The sequence below is a fragment of the Paramormyrops kingsleyae genome, chromosome 15 (genome assembly GCF_048594095.1).
Source record: "Paramormyrops kingsleyae isolate MSU_618 chromosome 15, PKINGS_0.4, whole genome shotgun sequence".
Lineage (NCBI taxonomy): Eukaryota > Metazoa > Chordata > Actinopteri > Osteoglossiformes > Mormyridae > Paramormyrops > Paramormyrops kingsleyae.
In genome coordinates, this window is record NC_132811.1 from 3175879 (window position 1) to 3194338 (window position 18460).

The following is an 18460-nucleotide window of genomic DNA, read 5'->3' on the forward strand; positions in this document are numbered from 1 at the left end:
GCGTGACACACGATGGCATGGCCGTCGCCACCGGATCTTGGGACAGTTTCCTCCGGATCTGGAACTAACAGAGAGGAGGATTTTGGCCTGAGGGTGGAGTGTGGCACCTCCAGCCAAGAGGGAGATCTTACAGCTGGGACAGGATCGCGTCCTTTCTGCCATCGGAGTGAAGTCATCCCCCCCCCCCCTTTCCATCTCTCCACTTGACTACAGAGAGCTTTCGATGACTAGTTAAGTTAAACTATGAGATCATATGTGAATCCTGGTGACCCTGACCAGGCTTTGCTTGTTATCATGGTCTTTGAGAAGCTAGGAGCATTATTTATTAATAGTACGTTATATGATTTTCATAAACGTGTCTGTTTATGAACATCATGTACTGTATTATACATGCATTTCCACTGGGTATTTGTCAGTTCGCTGTTCAGTAGGTTCTGCTCTCCACAATGTTCCCAAACTTGGATTTAGGACACAGTCCCGACGTGCCAATCACGCCATTCCTACGTTTTGTGTATTCATGAATCTATGAGCGTGCATGTGAATCCTTATCGGGGTATACTGGTGTGCGTCTTTTGCTAATATTCTGTTATTACATACAACCCAACGACTTTTTTTGATGGACTAATCGGCCTACTGGTATACTTTATTACAACACGTTTGAACTGTTTTACAGAACAATTCCATAAATGTTTTTTTTTTTTTCTTTTGTTTTTAAGTGGTTACAAAGAAACAAGGGTAGGTGGTGTTCTGATGAAGTTTGCAAACGGTTAACTAACAAAATAAAGCTGGATTCAGACCCTGAGCTCCAGCATGATGGAGTCACTGATTTAGCAGAATCTTCATCTTCACCTTGGAAGCCTTCTAAGGTGACGTGGAGACACTTGGGGAGGGGGACAGGACTGTGATGCTCCGTACCATGTGACTTCCGCCTTGAGGGAAGCCTGTTTCCGGGGGCGGTAGGCAGGACACTGTCCAGGGTGAAGTCCATAAATGCAGGAGAGATGCTGGTTCCCATTCTTAGAGGCCTAATCAGTCTGACCCCATGCTCTGGTCCCAGTAATGTGTAGGGAAGGAAAACCTACTTCAGCAAATTGGCTTACGTTAACTGGTTTAATTTAACATGGTCTCCACATACAAAAGTTGATGGAAGAGCAGTTTAGTCATCATGGTCTTACAGCGTTCAGGAAAAAGTCAAATTTTTTTACAGGGACTGTAGCTCCTCTGACTGTCTGTTTTGGGCCAGTCTTTGTTCCTTCATTCTCACGGACGTGGAACTTGTCGCCGGGACAGGATGTTTCAGAGGAACGGGGCTTGGAGCCTGTGTGGTGCGTGTTGCTCTGGCTGGGCCTCACCTGCGGAGGCTGCTTATGTGTCCAGATGGGATCCCATGAGGAAACGGGGCCTTTCGGACCCAGACGGCAGCGGCCGCTCGCAGGGACCGGCGGCCTGTGTTCACTGGCTGGACTGTCTTTGCCTTGACTTTAACAGACCAGTCGCGTTATACACCCGCATGTTTTTTTATGCATAGGATTTCATTGTGATGTATTCATATCTGAACGTGTAAGCGGCTCCCAGCTCAGGCTGTGTCTGAGAGCTGTCCTCTCTCTCCATCCTCACATGGCCATACGCTTGTGTAGTGCATTTGTGTGACTGTCAGCCCCGATGGAAGACGGTTGGGTCACGCTGCTCCTGACTGCTATTTTGCCCACAAACGTGCCCGCTTGGCTGAGTGCCTTGGAAGTGGACTGTCGGCCTTAAATGGCGTGAAGAGTCAGCCAACCTGCACTCTGATTTAACGGCGTTGGTCATCAACCATGTGCCAACAAAACAATGTGTTAAAATGTCTTTTCTTATACAGAATGGGTTGTGAAGCAGGAATTTAAACTCTGTCCCTTAAATGATTGTATTACAGTGAAGAAGTCGATCACCATCTCCAGTTATTGCCATTCATGCTGTTCTTTTCCGTGGATTTAACCTCTGTTCACTGATGACGTGATACAGTGTCACAGAGACTCTGAACACCACTGTGGTATGAGATACTATGCGGAGTGTAAGCACCTGTTTTACTTTTTGAGACACTTTTTGCACCATACTTTACCACACAAACTGAACTGGACTGGAGATCGAATTAAGGACTTTCTCTGCATGTACAGGTGCCAATACAAGTCAGTCATTGTGCAGGTGAGCTAAGCACCGATTGGTTGGGCCAGTGCAGCTGTCACTGCTGGTTGGTCAATAGTATTTGCAGCTTAGACTGATTTAAACATACCTTCACATGGCACAATGCTGACATCCTCCACTAGATGTTCATGGTCAATCAGCGAATGATGCTACTACGTAGTAAGGTATTACACTGGTAAAGTTGACACGCTGTGCCTGTGTATGTCATGTTACCAAAGATGCAGATAAATGGATTTTTTTTAATTTTATTTTAGTGAAATTGTTTTCTTCTGGAAGATGGGAATAGTCCTGAATGGAGATCCTCTAGTTCGTTATAATGGACAGGCCACAGAAGTATTGTTTTGGATACAAAGTGATGGTATTTAATGTGAAATCGTCAGTGTAAGGATGTCTGCAGTATGCAGATCATTCGCAAAGAGCTGGGATGAAATATAATGATCCTGTTCCATGTGTTGTTTTTTTTTTGTCACATTGCCTGAAACTGCTTCCTGAAGAAGCTTTGGAAGCCTCACACACTACTGTTTAAACATTTAACTTGAAACTGAACATGGAGACATTTTTAACGATCAATAGGACAGCGGGGAGCGAGTCTCTCTTCCCGTCCCGGACTCTGGGCATCCCAGCTCTGCTTCCTGTGATTAGTGCTATTCATTGTTGCCATGATATCAACACTGATTTAGTTATATAACGCACTGCCATTCGGCTCCATTGTGTATCCAGCAGTGTCTATTTATTTTCTGTTGAGCCAGGCAGGACCAGGGACCATGTGGGCCGTGAGTTTCTAACAGTGCTATTGTGTGAAATTAATCACTTACTATGAAATAACTTTTATAGTCTTTTTCACGCCAGATTTTTTTTTTGTATTTGTACAGTGGCTCGATATACTGATGTTGCCATTACTTGACATTGTAACCAATAAAATCTTTTAACCAAGACTGCCAAGTTGTCATTGTGATGAATTGTAACAGTCCCTTTCACACAGAGGTCATTTAAAAACAGATGTTTATCATCTCAGGAAACAAACAAATCTGCAGCAGAAGAAACTTGAAACAACTTTATTGCTTTTTTCCCCGAATCATAAATAATGAGGTAACTACAGTGTACATACTTCAAAAATATAGAAACGACTGAACTGTACAAATCGTAATACCCCCCCCACCCAGATTTTGTAGAAATCGCCACAGGATAACAAATACAAATGTGTTAATGCACCCCTCCATTTCACCAGAAATCACTGCCGAGATGTGTGTTTCACCACATAACCAGGACACTGTTCAAGTCAATTGCAAAACTTAAGAGGTCCAGCAGGAGGCTGAGCCTCCAGAACGGGTCCTAATGGCAGTACCGTCCACAGGCCCGCCTCACAGCTCCTCCGTGCCGATGGGTCTATAGCTCAATACAGCTGAAGATACTGGGTATGGTGTCATGTTGCAGCAGTACAGTCATTCTTTAATACTTCTGCATGATTCACAGGTGATTCTCTGTTACCCATTGGGCTGCCATACTTGAAATGCTTACTAAGAGTGGGAAAGGCAAACCAACGCACACAGGAGAAGGGGGTTTGAGTGGAGAGGGAGGGGTCCGTGGCGTGGGGGTCGCCCAGGCCTTAGTGCTGGGGCTGCAGATATTCCTCCGTGAAGCTCTCAAGCTGTTTCTCCAGCTTTGAAGCCTTGTGTCTGAAACACGAACAGCCTTCAGCGCTCTGTGTCTAACGATGTTTTATGTATCGCAACACATCCATGTAAAGCGCTTTGGTACAACTCTGTTAAAATAATGTGAATAAATTGAATTGAACTGAATTGTCTGGCTTCCTATCCTCCTACATTAACCCCACTGCATGGTTCTGAAGTTCTGGCGTGCATTTTAAAGTGGGCCTTTATCCAGCAGTGCTAGATGGTTTACGGAGTTAAACACTGAACAGACTGACCCACGATGACAAACTGGCCTATATGTTTAAATCGAAGTTCTTTCAATTTTTCAAAAATTACTCAACTAGGATCACGGCCACAATGCCAAGAGACATCAGGGTGTAAATCAAGGTATAATCCAAACAGAACACACACTGGCTACTTAATGGTTATATCTATGTTGTGACATTTTAATGTTAAAGAAATAGATTAAAACCTGTATTAAAATTAGGATAAACGAATCAATCAAGTGAGGATTAAATTTAAAGAAACGCAGACAACAAAATGGCTGTTTCTCAATATGCGTATTTGACTGTACTTGTGTCCCCGTTTGACATCGTCTTCCATTGCCAGAGACCAGCTCCAATACTAAGAACAGAAGTACAGAGGGATGGTAAAGATCCCCGGATGTTTTTCTTGCCCCGTCCAAAATATCAAGGAAATGCCGGTTGCATCCTCACCAAACGAGAACAATCTCATGAATCATTGCTCCCCACGTTCATTCTTGGGAGGCAAGTTAGTAAGACCGGCCTTGCCAAGACCACGAGTACGATCTTTGCGTTCTTGGTATTGAGAAATACCCCTTGTAGCAGTTTTGTTGGTTAATTTTAGGAAAACTCATCCTGTGGAACAGGGCTGGGCTATATGGCAAATTATTTTATCACAACGATTTTTTCCATATCGGTTGATATTGATAACTCGAGCTGTATGGTGAAAATTATTTAAAGGTTACATTTTTGCTTAAAATTCCCTAAAAATTACCCTTAAACAGATTCATACCATGAAAAAAGGTGATAAAACTGCAAATTGAAATCTATGTTGCGTGTTACTCCAACTCAATCAACCTGGCTACGTGTTTGCTGGGCATCGGTTGTCCATTTATCGACAGTATTGGCGTTTCTCATTTTCTTATTTAAATTTTATATGATGGCAAGTCAATATATCACTTTATCTCCCAGCCCTTCCAGGGGAAATATATTTTCTAGTTGACATGTAACTAGAGAAGGCAATGAAAGCAGTTTCCGTGTGATTAAATGTGAAAATCTGCAATTCACAAGGATTTAAAAAGTAAATTCTTTTCTTCAAAGGCATGTTCCAGAGGTCAGCTCTACCTGAGGGTCTTGGAGTGGCTCTGCACGGTCTCCAGCTGCTCGATCTTCCTGTTCAGTCTGCTGATCTCCCCTTCTAGCTCCTTCTGGGTCAGGTCCACCTGCTGACACAGCTGCGCGAAGGTGGTGGCCATCTCCCTGCACAGCGACGAAAAGCAAACGGTCACCTTACACCAAGAAGAAGCACATAAGGACACCACCCGTGCTGAAACGCGGCATGCTGATGTCCACTAGGTGGCAGCACTCACTGCTGGACCTGGTGGCTACAGTTAGCGCTGGTGAAGCTGACGATCATCTGCAGCTTCTCTGTGGCGTACTCCACAAACTGCCGCTTGAGTGCCCTCTCTTTGGCTTTGGTGGTCCACGTCAGCTTCTCGTAGACGTAGAGCAGCCCGTAAAGACTCAAGGACAGGGCAATCAGCCTCCACCCAACCGTGCGCCAAACCTGCCCCAAAACAACGGAGAGAGAGTATAAAACTCCTTCAAGTCCACTTCAAACCAACAAAATCCAATCTTCTGCATTCTGTGTAACTTTGATATCATTAATATTCCTTTTATGACACAAACGGAACTAATCCTCAAATGGGCGTTCCGACCCTGGCCTGTTTCTGTACCCACCACTCCTCCAATGATGATCACGCTCATAGAAGCGCGGGAGGACAGGGAAGCCAGACCGGTAGTTACAGACAACATCAGATCCTCCTGGGACATAGCTCTGTCCTGCGTCTGGGGACCCAGTGGGGCGGATGGGGTAGCAGCCAGCGATCGAGGAATCTACAGATGTTACGAGACCAAAAAGGTAAGTCTTCTTGACGTTGTCTACAAGACTCATTGCATTCATAATAGGGAACAAAGGCACACCTGGAAGTTCTGGTCCACTAACATCAGAGCACGTTTCGCGTTGGCCGGTCCGAGAAAGCGCTGCACAAGGGCCGTCCAGCCCAGGGAGAACTGAAACTCAATGTTCTCCTGGAAGTCCGAGCAGAGGGTGGCGCAGTTGAGGTCGTAGCTGAGGTCAAACTTTCGGCAAGGGATGAGCCGGTGCAGCTCAGCCTGGACAGCAGAGGGCAGCAGAGGCTGCAAACACTCTGAACGCAACATAACAGAAGGGTCAGCAGGACATTCCTCTTATTACATTTTGAGGATAATTCTAAAGAATCTGAAAAACAAGAACTCGTACTTTAGTGGACATCTCGCAGACGTACCTATCATTTCTTTCTGGGAGGACTGAAGAGAAGCGTTGACCGCACTGGAGCAGCGGTAGGAGAGGTTCTTTCCCATGCCTTCCTCCACATGTTTCAGCAGGTCCTTGTGTTACAGAGCATCATATGGCACCATAATCAATAATGCAGCTAGATCAGACATCTTCTGGGCACTGAGCGTAAGCTCCGACCCAAGAGACAAGGCACTACACAGAAACATTTACGTATCTTTCCATACCTCAAAAGGTCAAAATACTAATCAAAGTACTGCACAATTTTACACACACAAGACCGATTAGTGTCAGATGTCAAGCACTGAGCGACCAAGTCATTTGGGGTTTTTCCTGCTGATGACAAACACGGCCACCAGGGGGCTTCAAGGCAAAAGAGCAGCACAACAGTCACGTGGCGGCAGGCTGACTCACGGTTTTATAGAGTTTTAACACATGTGGAGAGGAGTGGAAATCGGAATTGAACTCGTTGATGAGGACCGACAAACGGCAGATTTCTTCCGCCATGGCGTTGGAAACCTGGAGGAGAGACGGCCGACAGTTTGACCTCCGGAGCTGAAGGGATGCTGCACATACATAATGGAGACCAAGACAGATAGAACAGGTAGCTGAGACCGACTGAGCCTGAGATCTGCGCCCGCTTTACCTTGGATTCCACCTGCTCTGTCACTGCCTTAATCTTGTTCTTAATGTCCTCAGTTAGCAGGTTAAGCTGATGGCGGACAAACTCCAGTCTGTCAATGTGATATTCCCTGTCCTCTAGGGAACGAACTCTTGAACATACAATAAACACAGCACAACAATCAACACCTGAGCGTCAAACACTTCATCACAGCTTTGCTTCCTGTACGTCAGGAAAATCACCGGAATCCACAGAGATATAAAGACGGAAAGATATGAAAGCAGCAGCCGCAGATCATGCTACAGACTTCATTGTGGCACAAGGAAAGTGAATTCGGCTGAAACCGCTGGTGGATCCACCCCAGTCATAAACACTCTGGAATGACTGCCAGAGAATCTCTGTAGGACGGCCGCACGCGGAGAGAGACCTACCTCTTCTCGGCAGACACGATGTTGATGGAGTCCATGATGTCCTTGACGGTCTCAGTGATCTGCTTTGCCGTGATCGTGTGCTGCTCAAACTTTGTTTTCACTGCTGACTGCGAGATACACTCCTGCGAGGCCATAACGCATTACTGTGACGGAGTCTGCCGGGCCAGAACCGGGCCGGAGCCGGGCCAGCTGCCGACCTGCCGCAGAGCAAGACTCACACGGTTTCTTTGTTAAAAAAGATGCAGAAACCAATACAGAGGTTAAATGATGACCGTGACATAAATTAAGAACGCAAAGGAAAAACTGCGGCAGATCAGTAGCTGGATCCCAAAGGCCCCTGAACTTCACAGTAATGTGTGCATTTGGTTACAAAAATTATGAGAAATTAAAAATACACAAAACTGATAAACTATGCAGTCTCACCTGTTATATTATCAATATTAATACTCTGTTATTAATGATGGGACTCAAATACTAATAAAATACATAACCGTTGCTTATAGGCATTGAAGTTTCCATGGCAGCCAGCTATGGTTAAATTGATCCAATTTATTATCAATTATCTCCAGTTGAACCATATAAATTGCTGTATTTCTCCTCTCCATAAAGTCCATTATGAAATGAACATTTCCTCTTTTAATGCACATTAATGACGCTGTACAGGCTGAAACTGGTGGAAAAATAAATCACAACGGAGAAACAGAAACACAGACAAAATGAGGCAACAGACAAAGGAAAGGAAGATGAACAGAGGAGGTGAGGAAGATGAACAGAGGAGGTGAGGAAGATGAACAGAGGAGGTGAGGAAGATGAACAGAGCCCTCGCCCAAGTAAATCTAGACTTCAGCAATGAAGACACAGATTGGCTGAAGAAGGCACACCGGCTGGATGTGGAAGTCTGGCCAAGAGAGAGACTCAGAGACACTGCCAGGGTTAGACTGACCACAGAGACTGAGAGGGAGCAGAGGATTATGGGAGATGACGCCTGTGAGCCAACAATCACCTCGGCCAATTGGATTTCTGTTTCAGTGGAATAACTAAAATCATTGCTCATACGGTGAGCTAATATAATGGTTTGTTTGTTAATCAAATGTAACCACACATTGTTAAAATTTATGCAAATAAAACAGCAATAGAACTTGTCAAACTTGCTGGATAGAGGAAACATTTACCTATGGACGCTTTTCGAAAACACTCCACAGCATCAGAAACGCATGGCTGACACTAAATACCTCCCCAAAACCGTCCATAATCCTCTGGACTGCAATAAGAGACACACCCTCTTCCGTTATCCATGGCTGTACTTGCCTCAAACGTCCTCTCAAAGTTCTGGAACTCCTTCAGCCGGTCCTGGAATCCCTCAGCTAAAGCCCCACCTGTAAGGGACACGGCAGCACTATGAATGGGGGGAGGGGCTATATGATAGTGTGTGCAAATATGCCTCCTCAATCACCCATTCATTAATGTTCATCAGCCGTCTATCCATTTAGGTGAGTATGTTGAGCAAATACAGCTAAACCAACATACAAAGGTCCCGTTAGGTCAGTTGAAGCAGCGTTTGTTTTGGCAGCGAGACAAAGTCAACATGCCTGAAGCTCGCAGCCAAAGCGGCCTGAGATTGCCCAGAACCCCGCGCCCTTACCCGTCTCCGGCATGCCCTGGGCCCGCTGCATGCGGGAGCTGAGCACCTCTTTAGCGGACACGAAGAAGATGTGGTTGGGAGCCTGCTGGCGGTCGACCACGCCGAGCTCCTCCACCAGGAAGCTGACGCAGCGGTCCGTGTGCTGCTTGCGCACCTGTGGGGGCAGCGGGCTGCCCGTTATACTCACACAGCACGCGTGTACCAAGACGTGCCCTTACAGAGGACACACTCACGAAGCCATGCCTCTTTCTGCACTGCAAATGCAGTGTATTACAGCCAGAAGAAGCCACTAATCATTCAGTATGACAGAATAACCCATGGAAAAAATATAGGTTTCTATAGAATATGGTGGGATTATTGTTTGTTTTAGATGAAGAACCAGCAACAAGCTGGATGGATTCAATAATCACGTCAGTGATCATGGCACTGGGAAGCCTGCAGTCCCAGAGAGAAGGCAGGAGGAGTGTCAGGTTACCAGGAGTCAACACTGACTAAATGGAACCTAATAACAACGACAGCAACAGAAAGTGGAAGAAGAAGAAAAAAAAAAGAACAGCCACAACCATGGGGGGGGGGGGGGAGGAGTGCAGCAATTTTGGCGGCTTCTGCTTCTAAAAGCTCTGTGCACACGCAGTTCACCACCAACTGCACACTCACATCCTCCATGTACTCCGGCTCCGCCGCCGACGCGTCCCACCGGTTGTTTAAGATGAAGATGTTCGGCTTCGAAAGACGACTGTTCACCTTGTGGAAGAAGTGCTTCTCCTATTTATAGAGACAAACAGACAGACAGACAGACAAACAGAACGCACGTCACTAAGAGGCGAAGGCGTCCGTGTGCAGCGGACACACTCCAGTCAGAGATCCATTTGCACGAGGGGGTTCCGGCTATTTCTATGCAGCACTGAAAAGGTCATCAAGCCGTCGCACTGGAAAGTCAGCGGCTGCTGCCACAGGAAGACAGCTGGGGAGGGCAGCCGTAAGCACAGCAGCCTGGACTGGCTCCGACACGCGAGAGAGCAGGACAGCGTTCACGATACTCTGATCCTGCGTGGCCCCTTTAAGAGGCCAGGACAGCGTTCACGTTACTCTGATCCTGCGCGGCCCCTTTAAGAGGCCAGGACAGCGTTCACGTTACTCTGATCCTGCGCGGCCCCTTTAAGAGGCCAGGACAGCGTTCACGTTACTCTGATCCTGCGCGGCCCCTTTAAGAGGCCAGGACAGCGTTCACGTTACTCTGATCCTGCGCGGCCCCTTTAAGAGGCCAGGACAGCGTTCACGTTACTCTGATCCTGCGCGGCCCCTTTAAGAGGCCAGGACAGCGTTCACGTTACTCTGATCCTGCGCGGCCCCTTTAAGAGGCCAGGACAGCGTTCACGTTACTCTGATCCCCTTTAAGAGGCCTGGCAGTCACCTGGGTGCCGCGCGTGTTTCAGCCGCCATAAACAGAGCCGGCCCACTCCCAGGAAGCCGCGAGACAACAGATCCCAGATTTGTTTATTTTTCTCTCCCCTTTCTCAAGAACTAAAAGGCTGCAAGTTAAATAGACACACAGTGGCTGGTGTGCTGAAGGTCCATTTTTAGCAGCTGGCTGAACTCGCCGAACCAGGATGGAACGCGGCACCAGTCACCCATGTAATATTAGAACCGCCGTGTGGCATGAGTTAAGTCAGGTGAAAGTGAGAACGCGACACAACAACACAGCCACAGACACTGCACTGAGCCAGTTACAGTTTGCACACAAGATTTGCCGCGTCACAGAACACATTTCAATCTTTTTTATTTATCAGATGCTTTTACCAAAAGCAATAGAGTTTTTGTTGAGAGCAGCATCAGCCCCTGGCGCAAATGGGGGTTATGGACCCCGCTTAGGGGCGCAGTGGTGACATCACTCTCCCAACCCTGGGATCTGAACATGCGACCTTCTAGTGTCCTAACCCTCTGAACCACAAGCCACCCCAGGGCCTGTGCCGACTCCTGTCTGCCGCACTACTCACCGTGTTCATCAGCGTGGACTCAGAGTTCGCCACCAGCACAAAAACATCAGCATCCAGGCAGAACTTCTCGATCCAGCTGTCCAGCTGCGTCGTCACATCGGTCCCCGGGCTGTGGGGCAAGATCACCTGATGTGATTGAATTGGCTACCGTGGTTACGGAACACGCAGAGTCACAGGCCCTACGGAGACGCACAGACACCGGGCTAGCTCAGGGATACCCATGGAAAGGAACCGCCGTCACTGTCAGCTGGAACCACAGAACATTAGCACATTAAAATGTGCCGCTGGTTATCTCCAAACACTTCATACATCCATAAACATTAACGCCATTCTGAGTCACATCATCCAGCAGCCTGATCAACAAAGCAGATGCACTACAGACATATGACATTCATAATCTGAATATGGGACAGCAATCATTTTGGAGGACACACACATTGTGCAGGAAGGTGCCTTAGGAATCCGTGTATAATCCGTGCATCATTCATTCATCCGTTTTTCAATATGAAACCAAAACAAAAAAAAACGGAAAACCACTCGTATTTTCAGTTTTTGTTTCCAAAACCAAAACGGATAATGGCTCGTTTTCCGATTTCCCATTTTGTGCTCAAGTCAAAAATGGAACAAACGGATAACGAGCGCTCATGTCTGATTTTGTTTTTTTCATTTGATACAAACGCCGTGAAGTTACATTAGAATTAGTTAATTCTCTGCCCTATTGGGTGTGAGATCTTTCGGCTCAAAGCCTTATGTTTTCACATTTCAACATTAACAGAAACTATTTTTCATGCTAATGGTTTAATGAGATCTTAATTTTGTTCGTTTGAGAGTTGTTTACTATGATTTTGAGCCGAAAGATCTCACACCCAATAGGGCAGAGAATGAACTAATTCTAATGTAACTTGTCAGCAAACTTGAATGAACCTCATAGGATACAGAAGAAGATGACTTCGCTTAGATCAAAAGTGATCAATTATTTATAGATCGAAAGCATAAGCTAATAAATATGACAAAAGGAAGGAACAACACAAAACTCTCCATTTTGATTAAATGCGACCTTTCTTTGCAAGTTTGCCAGTTTTCAATACAGTACATTCATTCCGGGTCCCGGCGTTTGTATCAAATGAAAAAAACAAAATTGGACATGAGCGCTCGTTATCCGTTTGTTCCATTTTTGACTTGAGCACAAAATGGGAAATCGGAAAACGAGCCATTATCCGTTTTGGTTTTGGAAACAAAAACTGAAAATACGAGTGGTTTTCCGTTTTTTTTTTTCTTTTGGTTTCATATTGAAAAACGGAAGAACGAATGATACACACATTCTTAGGACTTGGGTATGTCCAGAACGGCCTTTAATTAGCAGCACAGTCGTGTGTGAGAAAGGTGAAATCCACCACTGGATCCTTACAGATATTCAGTCCATCACTTTCTCTGGCAAATCCGGAGTGGAGCCTGATCTCAGATTTGTTGCTGAATCTCTGCTACCCAATCAACTGGAGATACTAATTCGGCGCACAGATTCTCACTTTCTCGTCTTACTGTAAACGCAGCACCACGGTCACACACCACCGCCGTTCCCGTGCTCGACGGTCCGGTACCTGTCCAGGAGAACCAGGTCGTCCCTCAGCAGGGCACACTTCGTCTTGGGCCAGAAGACCTTCACCAGACAGCCGGCGTCCAGGCTCTCGTCCATGTGCAGAGCGTGGGCAAGCTGGTTCACTGTCTGCAAACAAGAGAAGCGACACATTTCCATGTAAAGGAACCTAATGCCAACAGTCCCAGTAGGAAACCCCATTCTGTACCAGCATTTTACTATAATTCCACAGTTTTATTTGTGGCAGTCATTTATTCCTGCATATATAGTTCTTTCAGCACATGGCAATGTATGCTTATATAATTTTTACTGGAAATGATACAATTAACTACAGCAGAACAGATTTGTTGTTAATCAGCATCCAGGTGTCTTTGATATCATGGAAGATCTTGCAACGGAGCCTTTCAGCTGAAAGCAATGAACTGAAACCCCTTTAGACTTTGGTCGAATCCTTCAGCACACACCGACAGAAACTCCTGTCCTCAGCAGACAGGCCTCGCAGTCACAGTCAGCAGACTACAGAATTCACGCTCAGTGCTGGTCACGGGACAAAGCAGATAACTTACAACTGCTGTCACTGGGAGAACAGCTGATCACATGAACCCATAATTCACTATATTCAGGTCTAAGGGTGATGATACACAGGGCAACTTTTTGAGCAATGTTGATGGGCAATGTTGCTTGATCACTTTCACATTGATATTGGGCAACAAATTTCTATTTGAAAAATTGTAATCAGCAGTGGGCAACTTTTCACAATCACCCAGATCCAGACGAGTTGCCCTTTGTCTCTCACCTGGTTGGCAGTTGCCCGGCAACATCGCTGAAAAGTTACCCTGTGCATCATCACCTTACCCTCTTTACGAGATCAGTGATCACCATGAAGCAGCAGAAGCTCCCAGAGCGGGCTGTACCTTGACACTCTTCTCCTCCTCCGAGCCCTCGGTCTTGAGGTAGGCCTTGTCCTCGTCTGTGCCCTCGACACTCAGGAAGCAGTTGGTGGTGTGCCCGATGCCGCTGGGCAGGACCCGGTCCCGCAGCATGGCATTGATCACGGTGCTCTTGCCGTTGCTCGTCCTTTGGGAATGAAAGCAGGACACCGTGAAGGGAGGGCTGACATCATCCCGCCAGAATCGGGGATGGCTGACATCATCCCGCCAGAATCGGGGAGGGCTGACATCATCCCGCCAGACTCGGGGAGGGCTGACATCATCCCGCCAGAATCGGGGAGGGCTGACATCATCCCGCCAGAATCAGGGAGGGCTGACATCATCCCGCCAGAATCGGGGAGGGCTGACATCATCCCGCCAGACTCGGGGAGGGCTGACATCATCCCGCCAGACTCGGGGATGGCTGACATCATCCTGCCAGACTCAATCTACACACTAGCAACAGACAAACCGAGCTGGATGAACAGATTGCACACACAGTGTACATATTATCTTACTGCCAAGTTAAATGTAAAGGTCTCCAATGTATTTGTATTTACATACATTTCTTTATTTACCAGAAGCTTTGATCCAAAGTGATGCACAATTGGGAATGCAGGTTCAGTCTGTTCCAGGAGCAAGTCCACGGGGCACTAACTCGTTGAGTGACACACCACACCACTACTAAATAATCCCCTACTCCACACATGTGGCAATACAACTTTCAGTGAAATACGGTTAGTTCAAAATGTTTACAACAAAATTAAGAACAGACACCTGCTACAACATATTAGAAACATCTAAATTCCACCTGAAAAGCATGTACTGTACCTCTAAAGCCTCCTGCACAATTAAATTAATTCTCTTTTGTTTTCCCCCCAATTTAAATTCAACTGACCTACTCAAAGCCTGAACTTGCTTTTATTAAAATTATCAAAAATACTGAATATAGTCTAATACCATGCGCAGACTTTTCCAGGGGCGGGTGCTCGAATGGAGGGGAGTGGCTTATGGTAAATTTTGACAAATTTTTGACAAATTTTGCATAATCGTCAGTTTTGGAGAATGAGGTGCAGAAGGGGGGCACTTTTTGAACCCCCAGTCCTGCCCTCTCACACGAGCGCCATCATTTTCACTAAAATGTATACCACACATACATACATACAGTAATACGTAATATATACATACTGCGCCCAAAGGCAAAAAAAATATAAAAGGTTTCACCTGCCAAAGAAGGCCACCTTCATGTGCCTGCGAGCCAGCACCTCTCTGATGACCTCCAGCCTCCTGGCATAGTCCTGTATCTCTGCCTGCTGGGCCTCACTGGCTATCTGCTCCAGGCCCTCATTCAGACACGTTTCTAAAACAACCAAGCAGAGAAGGGCTCAGCCAAAGCAGAAACAAGGCACTTTCTCATACCGCTTAGCCAACAGCCCACATTCACTCACCCTCGACGAACCCAGAGCCTTCTCTCACATAGGCAAGAATGTTCTCAAAAATGGTGCCGATCTTCTTCTTTGCCAACACGAAGTGCTTGAGTGGTGAAAAGTCCTTCTGGTCCATGATCGCTGTTTAACGCACTGCAGACATATCAAGGGAAATGTGCTTTTAACATGTGTTGACTGAAAAAAATCTGAAAAGTGTAACTTTAAAGACAAAAATGAACCTATTTCAATTCAATTCAATTCGAATAAAATTTGCAACTACAAACATCTTTAATTTTAAAAAATATATAATTTGATTGAACTCAATATGTATTCACCAACATTTTACACAATCCAATTAAACCAATAATGTCATCAAAGTGTATCATCAATAATTTTACAGATTGTTTTTCCCTACTTGTAAACATTAAAACCCTAAACCCCTGAAAGTGCATACATGACTAGTAAAATAAAAAGTAAATAACGTTATACGTAATGTACCTCAGTAACATTTACTTCTGTTATATTTTCTACAAATACTCCGTGGCTTTTCGCTCTCATTTAAATACTGACAGGACAGGACTTTAAGGTCACCCAGAGACACGGCGCCGCGCCGCTTTTTATCACCAAGTCGCAGGAACTTGAGGCTGAGTCAGAAAGCCAGGATTACCTAACTCTGCTTTGCTTTTTCTCTAGATACATCAACACTGCGTAGTTAATCAATATACTACAGCATACCATTCAGCTCATATATCGATTATAAACGTACATGCAGCCATGTTCATACTGTTATGACAGCAGTGTTTGTTTTGTGCATCGGAAAACGTCGTGTTACATAGTGGCTTATTTTCTCGTAAGCTAGATGGTTTTGCTACACGCAAGACAATGGTTCAAGTAAATCTTGATATTAAGTTTAATCGGTATTAAACAAAAAGGACATAGTTTCCCACTGTGAAAAGGGTGACTATGAAGGAACGATTTCATAGCCACGTTTCAGCACATGCCCTAATTCCCCGGGTTCCTAAGCATGTCTTCGGTGTAATGACAGGAACGGTAGCCTGACCAAACCCCCTGTAATGCAGCGCTCTAAGGACGAGCCGCCACCATGACCAGACTGATACGAATCGACGAAAAATAACAATTAACCTTACCTGGATATTAGCTCACATTTATTTCGCTCTCTCCATACCAAAGACAGGGGTGACGTTACCTGCAAAGCTGCAATCTTATTGGATAAAACGCTTTCGTTTCTCTCATTCGCTCTCTCGGGCGAATCACTGGCCGTCTGCTACCACGTGACCGCCTACGAGGGGTAACTGTCGGTCACCATGGCCAAGTCGCCTGACTATCCTGGAGCAAAGGATGAAGCGAATGATTGGTTGATGAGATCCAATGAGAAGCCGCAGAAGGCCATCGCCCTACCATTCCGATTCGTGGATTTACGGTCTCCGCGCCAGTAGCACTAAAGTTACACATATAAAAATGTTAGGAACCATCCATCCATTTATATGCTTTCTGTTTATCCTGGACAGAGCGGTGGGGTGGGACTGAAGCCTACGCCCGGTAGCACGAGGCAGTGTAACACCGTAAACGACGTGCCATTTCATCGCAGGCCACATTGTAGGGAATGAATGTTCTTCTATATATAAGGTTTTTTTTTTTTAAACCCATTTATTTTTGTTAGGACTGTACCCTATCCCTGTAACCTGAAGCAGAAACCCTTTGGTAATCTCAAAACAAAAAACATTTATTAATATATTTTTTGCTTTATTGTAATTACTGCGTTTATATTTTTACATTTAGATTTTTGCTTAAGTCATAAAACCACCTACGCCAAAAGAAATTTCTTTTATTTCTCTGTACTTGGTAAATAAAAGATTCTGGTTCTGATTCTCACCTGCCACTTCATTCCAACCTATGTTTACACGCATCTCGATTGTTATGCGGCAGCACCTAAATAAAAATTTTAGGCTGCAGTAATGTACGTGTGTAATACAGAAAAAAATGCAAGACCTTTAGAACTATTATTAGTATTATTCGCATCAATAATGGTAGTATCACTATTATTAGTATGTCCAGGCTTTTTGCGTTGTAATCTATGACTTATTTTTGTATAACATCACGTTATAACGTGAAACCGTATCACGTTAAAACGTGATACTATTTCACGTAATTATATTATCCATGAATATACTTCAATATTATAAAACCAGTAGGAGATGGTGGTTTGAATGTAATTGATTTTGAAGTGATGAATGGTACTATAAGTTACGATGGTTGCATTTTTTTTTTTTAAATGAACATTGTATTTGGTTCAGTTTACCTAGCCTACTTATCTGTTTAACAGGGTTGGTCGTATTAGGTTTCTTATGATATGTGGTTTTGACCCCCTTAAATTACCACTTAAGTTATCTGATTATCACAGACAGCTAGGTGTTACTGTACTGGAAAATGCTCTACAAATAGAACTTCACCCCACACACAGCTATTATATGGAATAATAGATACATTTTACGTAAGGGTAAATCATGTATGCATGTATGTACATGTGTATGTATGTGTGCATATGAATCTGTTTAACAATATGTATATGTATATACTGTACATATGTATATGTATAGGTGTCACGATGCGAGTTGACGAGCCGGTGAGAGAGGCGAGAGCAGCCAGGTTGACAGACAAAACGGGGTTTTATTGGGAAACGAACAAGACGGAAACTCACACATGGGAATTGGCGATGACAGATCTGGGGAAAACTACTGGAGACGTGGACTAAATACAAGATACTAGGTAAACGGAACAGGCAACAGGTGAGAACAATCAGGGTTGGACATGAGGTAATGAGGGGGCGTGGCACACACGAGGAGCGTTCGGAGCTGAACGTGACATATAGGTATATTTGTTTACCTCTTAACTTTGTTTTTATGTATTTCTCAATCACGTGTGCCCACACCACGACAAATTCCTTGTATGTTATGCATACTTGGTGAAATAAAGTGATTCTGATTCTGATTCCTTATTATATAAAGAGTGGAGGGAGAAAGGAATCCGGGCTATTGTCCATTTCATGGATAAGGAAGGAAATACAGTATTCATTAGTAATACCTGTATATGCTAATTTATTAATTGACAATTATAACTTTTGAGATAGTACATGTAATAATAGAATATATATATTAAGATCTGAAATGACAAAAGAATGTTTTCCTACTCCAGTTAAAAGAAGAGTATTATCTACAAAATTTTCAAAGACTGAAATTATCAAAGTTAGATCTATATATTTGTCCTTTCCTCTGTTACCCAAAATGAAAGAAGTTAACTTTAAAACGATTGATGACATTTACCCATGTAAACAAATTTTTAAAATGAGGTTTAATTTAGACGACTTGGAAGATTTATGTTCTTTCTGTG

General features: G+C 44.8%; 1 protein-coding gene across 2 annotated transcripts; it reads right to left on the reverse strand.

Annotated features, from left to right (window-relative positions):
• Nucleotides 1–3221: 3221 nt before the first annotated feature.
• Nucleotides 3222–16350, reverse strand: mfn1b (mitofusin 1b). Of its 2 annotated transcripts, none has more exons than XM_023843650.2 (18): nt 16201–16350; nt 15074–15205; nt 14850–14985; nt 13611–13773; nt 12701–12825; nt 11103–11211; nt 9763–9870; nt 9106–9259; nt 8772–8839; nt 7464–7585; nt 7057–7183; nt 6825–6929; nt 6403–6505; nt 6059–6285; nt 5816–5971; nt 5446–5642; nt 5201–5335; nt 3222–3857 (listed from the first exon to the last, which is right to left on the reverse strand). In XM_023843650.2, the coding sequence occupies exons 2-18, from the start codon at nt 15186–15188 to the stop codon at nt 3788–3790; spliced, it is 2220 nt and encodes a 739-aa protein (XP_023699418.1). In that variant the 5' UTR covers nt 15189–15205; nt 16201–16350; the 3' UTR covers nt 3222–3787. The 2 variants fall into 2 exon arrangements, with proteins under 2 accessions (XP_023699418.1, XP_023699420.1); XM_023843652.2 differs by having other exon boundaries at nt 16217–16257.
• Nucleotides 16351–18460: the final 2110 nt, after the last annotated feature.